This window comes from Cryptomeria japonica, chromosome 3, assembly GCF_030272615.1.
Source record: "Cryptomeria japonica chromosome 3, Sugi_1.0, whole genome shotgun sequence".
Classification (NCBI taxonomy): Eukaryota; Viridiplantae; Streptophyta; class Pinopsida; order Cupressales; family Cupressaceae; genus Cryptomeria; species Cryptomeria japonica.
Genome location: NC_081407.1, coordinates 140,941,506 through 140,958,507, shown reverse-complemented (window position 1 = coordinate 140,958,507; position 17,002 = coordinate 140,941,506). Strand labels below are relative to the sequence as shown.

General features: G+C 35.6%; 1 protein-coding gene across 1 annotated transcript; it reads left to right on the top strand.

Annotated features, from left to right (window-relative positions):
- The first annotated feature begins 899 nt into the window (after positions 1 to 899).
- LOC131027347 (endoglucanase 8) lies at positions 900 to 4,409 on the top strand. Its single transcript, XM_057957378.2, has 8 exons — positions 900 to 1,292; positions 1,398 to 1,604; positions 1,704 to 1,904; positions 2,529 to 2,621; positions 2,726 to 2,887; positions 3,262 to 3,373; positions 3,454 to 3,617; positions 3,853 to 4,409. The coding sequence occupies exons 1-8, from the start codon at positions 1,074 to 1,076 to the stop codon at positions 4,171 to 4,173; spliced, it is 1,479 nt and encodes a 492-aa protein (XP_057813361.1). The 5' UTR covers positions 900 to 1,073; the 3' UTR covers positions 4,174 to 4,409.
- The last annotated feature ends 12,593 nt before the right edge of the window (positions 4,410 to 17,002 follow it).

The window sequence follows — 17,002 nt, the reverse complement described above, 5'->3', positions numbered from 1 at the left end:
TCACGTGCCCTGAATGTGACATGGTGACTTCCTTTAAAGGTTTAGCAGTCAGGACAGCCTTTGGCTCTTCATACTTAGATAGTACAAAACACTTGGTTTGGATTATCCCTCTCCTAACAACAATGTAGGCCTACCCACCTTGGGAACATTACAAAATTGGTATGAATTTGACCCAATACATTCATTCCTTCTCCCAATGCCTAGGGAAGATTTGGCTTAAAATTTGGCTTATGTATTCCTAATCATTGCTTAAACTGTAGGGTAAGATTTAGCACATGGAACTAATCATTACTTAAATTGAAGGAGACCAGCAAAATTATAGGTAAAAGACCAATCTTTAGTTCCAATCATTACTTAAACTGCTGGTCACAAGCAAAATTATAGGTAGAGACCAATCTTACCTAAAAGAGAGGCAAACATAAAAGAGGATTGGTACTGATCATTACTTTAATTACATGAGCTGAGCAATCTTACCTAATGAGAGGACAAACATTAAGAGATTATTTTCACAAGGTGGCCCAAGTCAACAAAGGAGCATCCACATCATCACTTGTCTGGCAAATCCACGAGGTGCCCACTTAGTGACATAATATATATGGGGATTCCATGGCTGCTCTCTGCAACTGCACATGCATCAGCTCAGACGTACAAGTGCTCCTCCTTCAAGGCTTATGGGTGAATTATCTCATCCATTGATGGCATATCTATTAAGTTCACTATCAGTGGTCAACAGTAGACCACTGTGAAGTGATGTGAAAGAGAGAAAAACAGCATGGGGTTTAACAAATTAAATTTTTATTTTATTACTAACATTGAGACCCTCCTCATCGTGAAGGGTGTCCCTGTCCCCACACTCATACTTGGAAAGGGTAAATCGCTATGACTATCCAATAGCTACATTCTTGCCAGTTATTTATTTAATGAAAATCTACCAATGCATTTGAGAGAAGGAATCCTATGAGCCCTCATCCTTATGCTTATAAGAAGCAGCAGCACCCGCATTGATAAACTTGTGGGGGGTGGTAGTTGTTGCTTCTGCAGCTCTTGCTTGCAGTTCTTCAACAGATTCCAAAATGGGGATTGTGTTTCAGAGGGCCCAAATGTTGTTAGGCTTGGGCTTATTGATTGTGTTAGCAGCATCACCCACAGTAGTCTCAGCAGGCCATGACTACAGAGATGCTCTGTCAAAGTGCATTATGTTCTTTGAAGGGCAGAGATCAGGGAAAATTCCTGCATATCAGCGCATCAAATGGAGAAGGGACTCTGGTCTTAGAGATGGCTCTGCAGCAAATGTAATTTTTTTTTTGTTTCGATACATTATGTTTGATCATGTTGTGAGTTAAAACTTAACATTCATTTTTTATGTTGATCTTATAAGTGCATTTTTTGATGTGCAGGTTGACTTGGTGGGAGGATACTATGATGCAGGGGACAATGTCAAGTTTGGTTTTCCCATGGCTTTCACCACCACAATGCTAGCATGGAGTGTCATAGAATTCGGGAAGCTCATGGGGTCTGAGCTCCAGAATGCCAAGACTGCCATTCGTTGGTCTACAGACTATCTTCTGAAAGCCACTGCACACCCAGATACAATTTATGTACAGGTTGGTTAATTGTGCAATACTAATGTGCATCTTTAGTTCTAGTTAGTGCCTATAGATGTTAAAGAGAAGAAGTTTAGTAAATTTAGCATTTTGAAGCAGGTGGGTAATCCCATTCAAGATCATAATTGCTGGGAAAGACCAGAGGATATGGACACTCCAAGAACAGTTTACAAAATCAGCAAAGACAAGCCCGGCTCAGATATTGCTGCTGAAACTGCAGCCGCCTTGGCAGCAGCATCTATTGTGTTCAGGTCATCAGATTCAGCATACTCTAAACGCCTTCTCAACACTGCAATCCGGGTAGGTTAATTAGCATAGCAATTATGAACTCTCATGGCTGAACAATTTTGATTCTATTACAGAATTTAAGCTTCAATAGTCCTTAAAACCGTTGGACAGAAGTAAAACTGTTCATGGGTAAAAACTCTTTGAATGAAATTGAGGACCCAAATAGGATGAATGATTAATGGCCAATAAGAGCTTTTTAATATACGTAACCTAATGTATGTGTAGATAGATTCTTTTTGCTTTATCATCGGTATGGTTAATCGTCATTAAGAGCTGCATGCATACATATACTTTGAGATCTTTTTACTTCTACTACGAGTAAAAAGTTGGAAATGAATGATGAATTAGATTTGACAATCTAAAATGTTACTTTTCAGTCACCCAATCAGAAACCATCTGAAGGGACCCATTATTAGAAAAATGATGAATTAGGACTGTAGGGATTCAAATAAAAACAAAAGTTACTTTTGTAGATAACCTTGATTCTGTCGTGATTGTGGGATTAGGGATGCAAATAATGATTTCTTATTTACATTTCTTTTTACACAAATACTGTAGAAAATCAAGCTGCTTGAGTTTGAGGATGAACGATTAATTGGACTACAAGTAATATAACTATGATCTTCTGTTCAACAGGTTTTCCAGTTTGCAGACAAATACAGGGGAGCGTACAGTGACAACCTTAGAGCAGGAGTGTGTCCTTTCTACTGCGACTTTGATGGATACCAAGTGCGTAAATGACTCTTAACTAACTGTTATACACACAATATTTTTAAATGCTTCATATAATATTATTAAATTTGTTGCACTGTACACTTTATTTGTACCTGTAGGACGAATTGTTGTGGGGCGCAGCATGGCTTCACAGAGCAACTAAAGATCACACTTACATCAGCTACATTCAAATCAATGGAGAGACTCTGGGAGCTGATGAAAACATCAATGAGTTTGGATGGGACAACAAACATGCAGGAATAAACATTCTTGTATCTAAGGTGATTTATATTACAATCCCCTTGATTTTCTCCCCAATTCCTCATCTTGGTTGGTACTTTATGAAGCTATCACCAAAACTTTTCCCTTCCAACATTTTCCGTGGATCTAACTTTGTGAACTTTGTTATATCAATGTTTTGAATCACATTCCACAATCTATTTTCAGAATTTACTTTTTTCGTTTTCTTCATCGTGATAATGAATCATAAGTGCAATCAGAAACAGTGATGTGAAAAAGTTCACCCAATAAATCCAAAAACATTTCAAACAATTATCAGACTGACTGTAAATTTCAGATCTTTATCCTGTTTTAATCTGTTTACACGGTATTTGGGAAATTGCTGAGTGCCTTTTTGTCTGTTTCTAATGTGCAGGAATTCTTATTGGGGAAGGTGAACTTCCTTCAAACCTACAAGGGACATGCTGACAACTTCATCTGCTCTTTGTTGCCTGAAACACCCTACAGACATGTTGCACATACACCAGGTACATTACCTTACTAAGAAGCCCCACAGTCTAAACACAATAGAAAAGAATTGAGAAAACTTAACTTGTATATGGGTCAGGTGGGCTTATCTACAAGCAAGGAGGGAGTAACATGCAACATGTCACATCCATATCCTTCCTGCTTTTAGCTTATGCAAGTTATTTGAGCCATTCCAATCAAGTAGTACATTGTGGAAACATTGCTGCCACTCCTGCCAGGCTGCAAGCAGTAGCAAAGAGACAGGTACTTAGCTATTCTTCATAGCACCACCATGGGCAAGCTCCAGACATATATTTAGCAAGTTATATAACGGACAAGGCACATTGAGAAATGTGTCCTTATATAACTTGCTAAATAGTTGGATGCATAGCCAATTCTCACCACTACTGCTTATGAGCAGTACTAAATATGATTTCAACATGACCTATTATTCATTTGGATTTCTGTAAGCCCTAACAAAATCACCCTTCAATTGCAGGTGGACTATATATTAGGAGACAACCCAATGAAGCTTTCATACATGGTAGGATATGGATCTAACTTTCCTAAATACATCCATCACAGAGGCTCATCTTTGCCTTCTGTTGAGCACCATCCCAATCACATAACATGCAAGGGAGGCTCTGAGTACTTCTTCAGCAAAAACCCCAATCCAAATCTTCTAGTTGGTGCAGTAGTGGGAGGACCCAACACGAAAGACCAGTACTCTGATGCACGCAAGTACTACAAGCAGGCTGAGCCCACCACTTATATCAATGCGCCTCTGGTTGGTGTACTGGCCTTTTTGGCTGGTCATTAAGACTGAGATCAGATCCTAACATACTAATACACTCGATTATTGTAATGCATTGAATGCCCTGTACTTCACCACAAGGGCAGAGAATGCATGGGGCAAAGTTCAGAGGAAATGCATGAAGAATGACTCCAATCCTCATTATTATCTACCTATATAAGAATTGTCCATAGATAGCTATAAACAGTTGTAGCAATTCAACTATCATTTTCTCAACTATATATATATATATATCTATATAACAGCTTATCTAGTCTTTTCCCAGTATAACGACTATAAAACTCTTTTCTGCAGACCTACTGTTACTAAAATTGTAGATGTACTCTGATAACTGATTGCACAAAGACTGTAATGATGTATCAACAATAAAGCTAACGGCAGACAGTTTTATGGGAAATGATAAATTATGATGGGCCTTTCGCTTTTACCGAAAACAAAACACTACAATCTGACACATGTCAAATCAAATTTAATAATACTGCTCTTATTGGAGAATATTTGACGGCCGGGGTATTTCCTCGATAAACATGTTTCAGAGCGGGCACAGGCAGACATGAAAAAACAGCTTTGTATAATTTTATAACAGGTATATTAAGATTTGTCAATTCCCTTTGATTAAATATAATAAAATGAGATTCTTTAACATGTTAATTATATTAGGTTTTTATTCAATAAATTCTAAGGGAACAAAATCTCACTTACCTAAATGTAGCTTAGTTAAATGAATTCACGGGATTTTTAAAAATAATTGAAGGAATAATTTTTCCCTCTATAAATAATACACAAATTAATTTATATATAAATTTAGAGGAAGGAATTGATAATTTATTTTTTTGATGACGAGAAATTGGTAAGGGCAACCCAAGGCTTGGAGCTTCACTTGAAGTTCACCTCACATCATCACTCAAGACAAGGCGAAGCCCCCCTTGTAAACCCCTTGAGTTGCAAATCATGTCCAAACAAGCCTACAATCACATAAACATGAGACAAACCCAAGCCCTTAGCCAATTATGCCACACCTTTTGGCTCGAAATAATTGATAATTGTGATAAAATAATTATTCGAGAATAAATAAGAAGGGATAAGTTATTTAATTTTGATATTTAGGGATATGAGATTCTAGGCCTAAAGAATGTGTTAGAGTTATCTTGTATTAGATAATAATTATTTATTTAATTATTAGTCTATTATACTCTACGCTTAAGCTAAACTTAGGCATTTAATAATATTATCCCTTTAAGGTTGCTATTATCCTTTTATAAGGATTGTATTGTATTTTTTCATTTAATTGATTCCTTCTCTGAATGATAATCTTCTTCTTCAGAACCATTATTGTGTTTTTGCCTCCAATCTTCTCTAGTGACAGGTATTTTGCTAATAGGTGTTATTGGGATCTTTGAAGTTGTATTTTCTCAACTTCTTCATGTTATCAGAGCTTACATCTGCTGTTGCTTGTTTTTGATTTTTCAGAAGATTTTTTGGAGGAGGGTTTCAAGCCTTTTTAGAGTTTTTTATTTTATTTTATTTACATCTGGAGAGTTTTTTTGTTTCTAGATTTTTTGGGTTCAAACAGATCTCACCGTTGAGCTCAGAACACCCAAAAACCCCCATTTTCATATAAAATTTGTCAAATTTGGACAATTGTGGCTTTGACAATTTTTTATTTATTTTTGCCCTTCTTGGACACATTTTTCGAGATGGAAAATTAAAAAAATAAAAATTAAATTTTTTAAGTAGTTTTACAGCTTACCCAAGCCGAATGCACCAAAATTTGTAAAAATCCTTTAAAAAAAGGTTAGGGGAAGTTTTTTTTAAAAACAAAAGGCACAAAGGTGGGTTCTGGCGGCCTCTGCAAGTCCATACGGCCCCACAACAAGCCGTGGACCCGCCCTCTGGCCCCCGTGTCACCACCTACTGCTCCGACCACCAACGTCGTCGACCACGGCCTCGCCTCCCGCCGTCCACCACGTAGGAGCCCCGCTCTACCTCCCGGGAACCGCCCGGGCCGACAGCCTCCCTGCTGTTGTCGCCGCCCAGGCCTGAGTTGTCGTCTGCTCGCTGCTCCAGCTCTCGACCGCCCCGCCGCTACTGCCTCACTAACAGTCGCCCACCCACCGTTGCTGCGTTGCTCCGACAGACTCCCACCTGTCGATCGCTGCACGCCCACCGCTGTTGCCGCCACCGCCCAGGCCCTCGCCCCACCAGCCACCTCTCGACCTTTTTTTTCGACCGACGGTCCTTTTTTCCGGTGGAAGTTTTTTTCAGGCGACGAAATTTTTTCCGGCGTAGAGCTTTTTTCTAGCAGGTAGGGAATATTCCACTGACATCAACACTATGTAGTAGTTTTTAGGCCCCTTTTGGGCCCATCCAGAGTACCTTAAGTCTTTTGGCCATATCTTGGGCTCACAGAGGCGTTTTTAGACAAACCTTATATCGTCAGAAAGCTCTTTCTGAGTTCTATCTAGATCCAGAGGTTTGAATTTTTTTTAATTTTTTTATGGTGTTTTTTGTTGTCAAAGCCAGAGGTTTGGTTTTGCACTCTGGGAGACATAACTTGAGCATCCGAACTCCGTTTTTTGAAAATTTTATATCGTTGGAAAACTTGTTCTGTGCACTTTCTAGCCATATGAGTTTTCTTTCCATAATATTCTCCAGGTACATTTTATTCAGTTTTTTGCTTTTCAGCACTCTAGTGAATATCTTGGATGTTGCAGGTCCTGGGATCTCTTTCTTTGAGTAGGATGTCTCGTCTTTAGCTATTCTTTCTATTTTTCCAATCTTACATCTCTTCTGATCATTGTACATCTTTTTGTAAGCATTTCTTTTTTTGCAAGCGCATTGAGATAAAATGCCACTATGCATTGTATACTTGAGATCTTGCACATCTTGTGCCTTATTGTATGTCCACTACATTATAAAGTGCCATGGGGGGGTTGATGTTTGCCTTTGTTTTCCATCTACCTTTGTCACGTGAGTGTTCCTTCCATGAAATTAGCTTCACGATGTGTGTCAAGTGAATGTCCCTTCCACAACACTATGTACTTTCTCTACACCTTCGATGTTCTTGGTTCTTCGTCATGCAGTTCTTGTTGGTCGTCCTTTTTAGTGAACCTGTCCCTCACCCTTGTCCACATTATGGGGGGTTTCTCCTGTTGTTCTAATGCTTCCTTGGTTTGTTGGATCATCTCTTCAGGCTTTGGTGTTTTATGCCATCTGTATCTTCGAGTTCAGTTGTTTGCCTTTGTTTGCCATTTGATTCGAGTATTATTATTTGAGGGCACTCATGCAGATTTTAGTCTTCTCTACCTGATCATCTTCTATTTCAGTGGAGGTTCTTCAGATCGATAGTTATTGTTCGATAGTGTTTGCAGGTTCTTCATGCTTCAGTGTTTCTTCTGCTCTTCTTTTGTTTCTATCTTTTTGGAACATTCTTGTTTGGAGACTTCTTCAGTCCTTCACTTGCTTTTTCCATCTCTTTTTGGAGTAGAGTTTTTTTCCCACGTGGTTTTCTCTATTTCTATGATTCATAGAGATTTGGTTGTGATTGGGTACCTCATTAGGCCTTGTTGTCGGGACCCAAATTTTTTTGTCTTCTCATGTAGTTGCATTTTTTTGCTTCATGCATTTAGTATTTTTAGCTACTCCCTAAGTTCATCTTAAGGTGGGGTGTTAGAGTTATCTTGTATTAGCTAATAATTATTTATTTAATTATTAGTCTATTATACTCTAAGCTTCAGCTAAACTTAGGCATTTAATAATATTGTAGGTATTTTATTAAATACACATTATCCCTTTAGGGTTTCTTTAGGGTTGTTATTATCCTTTTTGGTCCTTACAACTAGAATGACAAATAGGTGACAAAAACTCAATTCAGGGATTGAAGATCCTTACTGAACAACTAGCTTTCCTATAGCAAAGGCTCATTTACTTATCAACCAGGGACGTAAACTTGAAACGAGCCAACACAGTATGTGCACTAAGTTCATATTGCAACCATTCTAACTTACAACAGGAAAGAAAATTCTCTAAAATAAATGCAAAAACATAATGAACTAATACTTAATTAGAACTCACAACTGAAAGTAACTTAAGCAACTGCTACCAAATGATAATGTTCTGGCAAGCGGATAGGAACTACTTCGCCCGTTGTGGCTGCAAGAACAGTCACAGGATCTCTTTCCAGTGGCTGCAGGAACAGTCAAATGCTGAAATAACAACTATTGCAAGATGGAAACTAACTGAAAAACACAAAGGGACTACTCACCAATTGGGGCCCCTTGAGTGAGTATATCCAAAATTCTGAAACAACAACTGATAAGCTCAAGATAACATTGATTTCTTTATTCCAGATTTACTGCAAAAATACATGAGTCTGAAAGTTAGGAATTACAAATTCTATGGTCGTTCTGTGTCCTTGAGAGGAGATAGAGACCTTTTATTTATATGGAAGCTTATAATAGATTCCTAACTGATCGACACATATTCCAACGGAATAGGCGAACAAGTTTATTATACTAAAAGAAGAAGTCAGCGTAGGAAAACAAAACATTTGTCCTGCAGTTGAGAAGATATAGCATGACTTGCTTCCTAGATCTAAGCTCCACTAAGAACAACTATAAATGTCTCATAAACCATGCTGCTAAAGAAACGATCAAGTGGCTTCGATCTTCTTCAATGCTACTTTTCTTTGATTGGGTTTGCATCATGGCAATATGCTTGATGTTTCTTCAAACCACCAACTTAGTATTTCCTTCTTCTTAGCCGACCCTACATCATGATGTTAATGTGCACAAAAAGCATTTGTATATACTAATGTTAACATGACATAAATTAAATCATACTTAAGATTGATTTAGATATTTTGCATAGATAAACCATTTAGAAACCATTATATGACAACCTTAAGTTTTAGACAAATTAGTTCGAGAAGAACTTAAAAAGGCTTTAACTAGGAGAGTATCCTGATCTAAACATCATCTTAAGACAAGACCTAGGCAAGAATACCATGACAAAATCTATCAAAACAGAGCCATCATTTAGGCTCATCAATCCTTTTATAAGGATTGTATTATACTTTTTCATTTAATTGATTCTCTCTTTGAATGATAATCTTCTTCTTCAGAGCCATTATTGTGTTTTTACGTCCAATCTTCTCTTGTGATAGGTATTTTGCTAATAGGTGTTCTTGGGATCTCTAAAGTTGTATTTTCTCAACTTCTTCAAAATGCAAATTAAGATCTCAGTTTTTTCTTTGCATAACACTAGAACACGAATAGGTTTAGGTACAATCCTGATAGAAGAGTTGAACATTGAGATTATGTTCTTTTGTTGTAATGAAATTGAGATTGTGATATGTGTATGTGAGATTTAGGGTTAATGATAGAAAAATGATTAATTTTAACATAAAAAACAAATTACAGAAAGAATGACAGACACAATAAGTTAGATTTGAATAGTGATGCAAAGAGGAACCTAGATCTAAAGATTGGAGTAGAAAGTGTTGGACATGGGTGCAAGGCACCCTAGTCTGAAGGTGTTTGAAAGTGACGAAGGTGAGTAGGAACGCAATAATGAGGCTTTGCAATGTTCTAGAAGTTCAACCCTAAACAACAAGATAGGGGTACCCAGTGATATTTTCTAGGGTTTTTTATCATTTGAAATTTGTTGTAACCTATAATAGTCTACTTTGCACTCATGTACCACTTTCATTGTTAGTGTGATGCTAAAAATGTGGTATATAGAAGGCATACACATATAATGAGATAATAAAACGTAATTGAAAAGTTTAATTAAAAACTAGATTAGAAATGCAAACCATAAGCCTTCCTTGAAATGTCCCATTTTCCTCTATTCTTGAGGACCTTGAAGGTGTTGGATTGATGGGCTCTCAGCAGAGCAATGACCTCCAAAGTGGCAACTCAAGAGTTGAGTAGCTATTTGATCATTATTGACTATGGAGATGATATGAAATGCATGATTTAAGAAACTAGATTAACATGCTATGATTAATCCAAAATGCTAATTACTAGATAATTGAAATGTAAATTGCCTATAGTAATGATGCTAAAGCTATGAATGCAAGGATCCTTATTGCTCCAAAATGGGGGATATTTATAGGAATTCCGAGGCCAAAGCTGAGGTGGCAAGAATCGACGGTCCAGATCTGATCTGAAGATATCAAGGGCCAAGATTGAGGAAGTTGGAGAAGAGGATGGAGGAAGGGACACTTGTCATCTCTGTGGTGACAAGTGTCAAGGAGCCTTGCTCATGAGAGGGCAAGTGTCCAAAGGAGGAGACATGTGGCAAAAGTGCCATGTGTCTCAAGGAGAGAATATCCACACCATGGGAGGTTAGGACAAGGAGGTTAGAATGTGCAAGATAGGATAGGGTTAGTTAGACCCAGGATTAGGTGGAATGGGTTAGGTTAGGGGATGGTTAGGTTAGGTGGTTAAAAGTTACGAGCCATGTGCTCATTTGAATTTAGAAATTCAAATAATTGAAAAAATGGTAATTAATCTCAACAAACTTGAGTTTGTTAATCTTAATTAGGGATAAGAAGAATTGTTTTATATGGGGGGACATTAACTAATTTAGAATTAATTAATCAAAGGGGGATATGAAATGAACTATATAAATAAATCATGTAGATTTATTTACTAGTAGATGAATAGAGAAATCAATTAAATTGTTTGTGAATTCAATTAATTGGGAAGGGGAATTAATCAAATAACTACGTATTTAATTAACTATCTTTAGACCATTTTTTGGTGTATGCAGTTAGATCTTAACTTGCGCACATGAAAAACAAGGATGAAGGGTTATGTTGTATAGGGGCTTTCCTAAGTCAAAACCCATGTTGGTGTTCCCACATCCACAACATCTATGATGATGAAAAAGAGTGTGAATCCTAGGGAGGACAAAGGCTAAACAATAATGAAAATTCTAAAATGACAAATGTTACGTTCGGTATGAAACCCTTAGCATGAAATCTCACACAAGGCTAGAAATGATGAAGTGAAATCCTACAACAATATTAATGCATGTTTTCATCATAGAGAAACACAATGTAGTTGATCATGATTGCTGTAACAAAGTTCTATGCTTGAATGATTTTGCTCCTTGAATATAAATTTGTAATTAGTTGCTTGATTAAATATGCTTTTTAGGAAACTTGGAGGATAGGAGTTTGAAATGAGAGATGGAGTTGTATTTATATGCAATTTACACCTTTTCGAATTTGATTTTTGGGAAAAACTAACAATAGAGGGTAAATTCTCTCTTTGCAAAACCAACTTTCATTCTTTGAAATTTGAGCTCCAATTGCTAGGGTAGGGGCACCCAATGCCATAGTCTTGAAAAAATGAGCCACGAAAAAGGTAGTGAATAGGGGAATGCACCAAGTTTATGGAAACGTTCCCAAAACTCCACACAATCAGACATAAATTAGGCACATCCACCAAGGTGGGTTCAAATCTAGTGTGAAATTGTAAGGGTATACAATTTACAACAATACAAATTTTAAAAATTATAATAAAGAATAAATGTTGATGTCATGTGGAATTTGGTGATGTACATATAAAAAATAAGTGTTCATGGTTTGCTCTTAGTTTTGGACTTCCTACAATCATAAATTTCATTGTGGGTCGAATCAGTGCTCCTTAGGGTTGAACCCAAGTGCTTTGAGAATAACCTAACATGTAGGATCATCTTGTAGTTCATGAGATCAATCTAGCTAATTATGAACTTAGTAACCCAATCTTGAAAAACAACTTTGAGAGTGGGTACAATCAAAGATGAGAAAACATCTTTATATAATTTTATAGCAAGTATATAAGATTTATCAATTCCCTTTGATGAAATCCAATAAAAATAGATTCTTTAAAATCTTAATGATATTGTGGTTTTAAAAATAATTCTAAGGGTACAAAATCTCTCTTACCTAAACCTAGGTTAATTAAAAGAATGTGGAGGACTTTTAGAATATTTGTAAGGAATAAATTCCCCCTAATTTAAAGAATACACAAATCAGTTTCTTTTAAATTGTAGAGGAAGGAATTGATAATTGTGGTAAAATGACTATTCAAGAACAAATGAGAAGGGATGAGATATTTAGTTTTAGAAATTATGAGGAAGAATACATGCCAATTGTTACATCCCACTTGTGCCCTAAATATTTTGATAATGTTTTATACATTGATACTTACATTGCTTAATATTTTTGAATGGTGTTTCACAATGCACATGTAAATGATTTTGTTTTAATCATATTATGACACATGAGTTAATTTTTATATCAATATATTATGCAAATGTTAGTGTTATGCTAAGATTTCAGACTAACTACATGTTTTTGACCTAGTGGATGCAAGAACTCGTCATCCTCTGAGAAGGGAGGGAAAGTATCATCAGGAATAAGTAGTAATAGAAGAAGGATCTAATGCCATCTGGAACCCTAACCTGTAAGTTGAGACTTGTTGAGATGTGATAGGGTTTGATTCTATCAATTCAACGTTTATCCAGATAAAACCAATCGGTCAGTCTAAATGGATACGATTGTTTTAACCTTGTCCTAGGTTATGTCATTCCCTTTTAAATAAATTAATAAATCTAAAACACTTAGACAATAATCATGATCTTTTGTTTTAATCTCAGTGACTCTTTTTGATAATATGGATAGATACATGATTATGTGTGAGTCATTTGGGAATGTAGTATGTGTGTGTGTGTGTGTGTGTGTGTGTGTGTGTGAAGGCAATATAGTACTTAGCACACATATACATACATATATATATATATATATATATATATATATATATATATATATATATATAAGTATAGGACCTTAGTATTACCACACAAAAGCATGTATGTATGCCATTATAACTATGTCTTGACTTGAGGATACTTTACCATAGGTTAGTAAGTGGAATGATATCCATGCTGCAAGCCTTGTCATAATATAAAATGCAAATGAGAATCATCAATTCTTAGCTGATATAAGACATTATACTGCACTCTTCCAAAAACAAAAATACGATAGTTGTCATCATGCTAAGTAAGCTTGCCATAACTATGGTAAGCTAAGAAGGAAGTTGGGCATCGCTTGTTATATCGGAAGGAAGAACTCTTTCTCTTCCTTTAGCTAGCATTTTTACTAGGTCATATGCTTATTATTATGTCGTGAAAAGGACTTTTATTGTCAAGCATTACAATTTTTATTTTTATTTTAAGATGTTTCCTTCCTCTTATTTGAAATGATTTTTACTCTGTTCTTACAAAAGTTTTAGGAAGTAGACAAAATAAAGAAATAGTATATGAATTTAAAACTTACATGAAGGACAGTAAGTCATTGTTTTCCTAAGGAAACATAAATATGTATATATCTAGAACTACTGAGGGTATAGGAGTATGGTTTGTTGTACATCCTAAGTTGGCCTAGTGGTGGAGAACTTGCGCTCTTGAAAGAGAGGTCACAAGTTCAAATCCCACAAGGGGATAGGGTATGTACACTTTATCGGCTTCGGCCCATTACCCATCCAAAAAAAAAATTGTATGGTTTGTCACCCTAGTTGAATACGAATAAAACCATTGAGAAGTATGATGATAGTCTTGTTCATTCAAGGCCGAAAGAATATTATGACTTATAGCGAAAGCAATTACTTGAGACAAATGTGCCATAGTAGAAAGAAAAATGGGGGAACCTAAAAAGTTATAACTCGAAACCACGACTCTTAGAACCAAAACAAAAACAGTAATGAAGAGTAAATTAGTTTATAATTCAACATTAACATAAGATAATATTGGCCAATTATTGGCTACATTTCATGAGAAAATAGTAACGAGACTGCTGAAAAATGTAAACTACTACAACTATTGCGAATTTAAGACTGTTAAAAATCTGATAAGGAATATGACACATAAAAATGAGGAATAGTGAATTTTGCTTTACTATTAAACGAAGGACTTCATTCTTGTACTCATGAGCAAGCAGGCTGCTAGCTCAAGAGCACAAGTATGAACTTAGTATTTAAATAACCTAAGAAGTTGTCAAATGAAAGGTTATTCCATTTGAGTAAATGTCACCACAAGCTTGTAAATGTTTAATTTGAGTATAAACATGTATGTAATCCTAGTGAGCCTCTTTGGAGTCAATATGCAGTTGGCACAAGAGTTAGGCATGATGACTTAGAAAACCTTCATAAGTTTAAGTCTAGCCGAGTAGGGTGATGAACAATGACTACATGCATTGACGTGTTACAAACTCATAAATCCTTTGGTCAAGGTGATGCTTCCAATTGTAAGCGTCAATTAGTTCTCTTGGTCCAAATATACAACCCAGTCAAAGGTCATACTAGTTAGGAGTAGCCTATGGTGTGTGATTGACTAGGGATTGTGTAGGGTCAAGCATCGACCTCAGATGGCATTAGAACCAACTTCTTTTGCTTCCCTATGAAGAGTCGGGCCTTTCTAGTTGGAAGTGGCATGAGGGACTAGTAAGTTTGTGGCTGATCGAAAAAGAACCCCGATGATACTTTTCCTCTTTCAGCATGGTAAATATTATTTAAAGTTCATAATGAAAACCAAGAAACTATAAACACTAAATCTCTCATAAATATTTTCTTATGTTGTATTAAGTTATCTTTATGAAATTAATCTTAAGCAAAAGTTTTACATCTTTTCTAGTTCAATTTCTTTATTTATTTTTCAAAAAAAAAAGTTATCTAGATTTTTCATGTTTCTAATTTTCAGTTTTCAATGTTACATGTTGTTGTAAATTTTTAGTTGCTATTTGTTGCATGTTACACCAATGTCACATGGAATCTGGTCATCTAGGCTTAAAAAATGAATGTTTTTGTTTTTCTCTTCATCTTGATTTTCTTATAATCTTGTCCAGTTCAACATGGATTTAATATTCCACACAACATTGATATGATTTTTAATTGGCATAAGATTTGATCTAAAAAAGTGTGTACTTTTCTAAATTTAGTTCACTTTAATTTAGGTTATTTCTCATGCTTAAGGATAAACTATTGAGAGTAGATAGGCACCTTAAGACTGATTTCTCTTGGTGTCTTTATATGGATGTATTTAAGATATCTATGCCAGTACCATCTGCATTGCAACATGTAAAATATTAATTTATAATCTTTTTATTATTTGAATAAAGCGCTATTATGCTTTGTGAATCATGATGCTTATCATATTCATTCACATGTATAATAGGAATTCATGATGAATGAAACATTTCATTTTATAAATTAAAAATTTAATCTTAATGTTAATAGAAGAGTTATCTTCAATAATGTATATATTACATAAAAGTATTATGTGTCCAAAGATTCAAGTCTTTCTTCCTCTACTTTCCTTTTGGTGAGTTGCTTTCTTCTCTTCATTTTTTCATAACGGTCATATAAAAATGGTGGTGAAATTATAATTTCATCCAATAGATTAACACATGATATATCAACAAATGTTAATCTCCCCCTTCTCTTGGTCAGGTATATCAATTATTGCCTTGGAAAGAATCCATCCTTGCGATTTGTTGATTGTTAGTGTCCAAATTAATTATAAGGGTAATTAACATGCGCACCCCCTTGGTATTGGTGAAACTACAATTAAATTTGGAGATGCAACTTTGAATAGAATTTCAAACTAATTATCAAATTTTGTTAATCCTATGAGGATACGGTTAATACTGAGAGGGGGGATGAATCAATATTAAGACCAATTCAACTTAAACTCAAAATCAAACTTATTTCAGCTTACCTCAAATATGAAATATCTCAACTTCTGTAATCAGATCTAATAACCTCTTTACCATATTTTCTTAACACATTAATCAAATCATTTACCAATACTTTCACCACCAAAGTAATCATATAAACTTGATCAATTACCAATTCATTAACCTTATCAATAAGATCAAAAAATTTCTCAAACAACTTCTTATTAGTACCGATAACCTCTGATAAAATTCTGATAAAACATCATAACCGGTTTCTCAGAAATAATTCATGAAATGAAATATAAGCAAGAACATCACATGAAAAACATTCCACACATGGACACCATAAGTTTTTGACATGGAAACCCAAATAGGGAAAAAAACCATGGTGGGAGTTGACACCCACAAATATTTGTACTCTTTCAAAGTGCGCCCTATTAAGAGCTTAGCCTTGTTAGAAGCTTACAATAAGCCTAGTTAAGAGCAAACCCTGTCAGGAGTCACCCGGTTAGGGGATTTGCCTTGCAACTCGATTAGGAGATAGATGATTTTTTAGGATCAACCTAATGAGAGGATTTAACACTCTTTTGAGAGTTGACCTATTAGGGGACTTAAATGATTAAGGCCTGTTAGAACCTACCCGGTCAAGGGATTTAACCTGCTGCAACTGTTAGGGAACAACAATAAGAAAATGATCTATTTTCTTGCACTTCTCTGCTTGCTTGATCAGATCCGGTTATACATAACACTCTGAAACTCTCAGGAAGATTACACACTTCACTTGGATGGCTTAACACATTCTCTAAGACCATCGACTCAATAAACATCAATTGTGTCTACATAAATAGCCATCACAACTAGGTCGGCCACAAAACCTAATTACATCAAGAATTTACAATAAGATCACAAAAGATCATCATAGATCGCTATCCAGATCATAACAACAAATTACAATGCAATATCAATCATTGATTGATCATAACTCATCACGGAAATCTGATCTGTATCCTCAAAACACTCTCCAAAGCATTTCGTTGGTTTCTAAGAAAATCTTCCTTGAATCGCGCTAAAACAACTATTAAATCTTTCACGCGGGTTGTGTCATGTTAT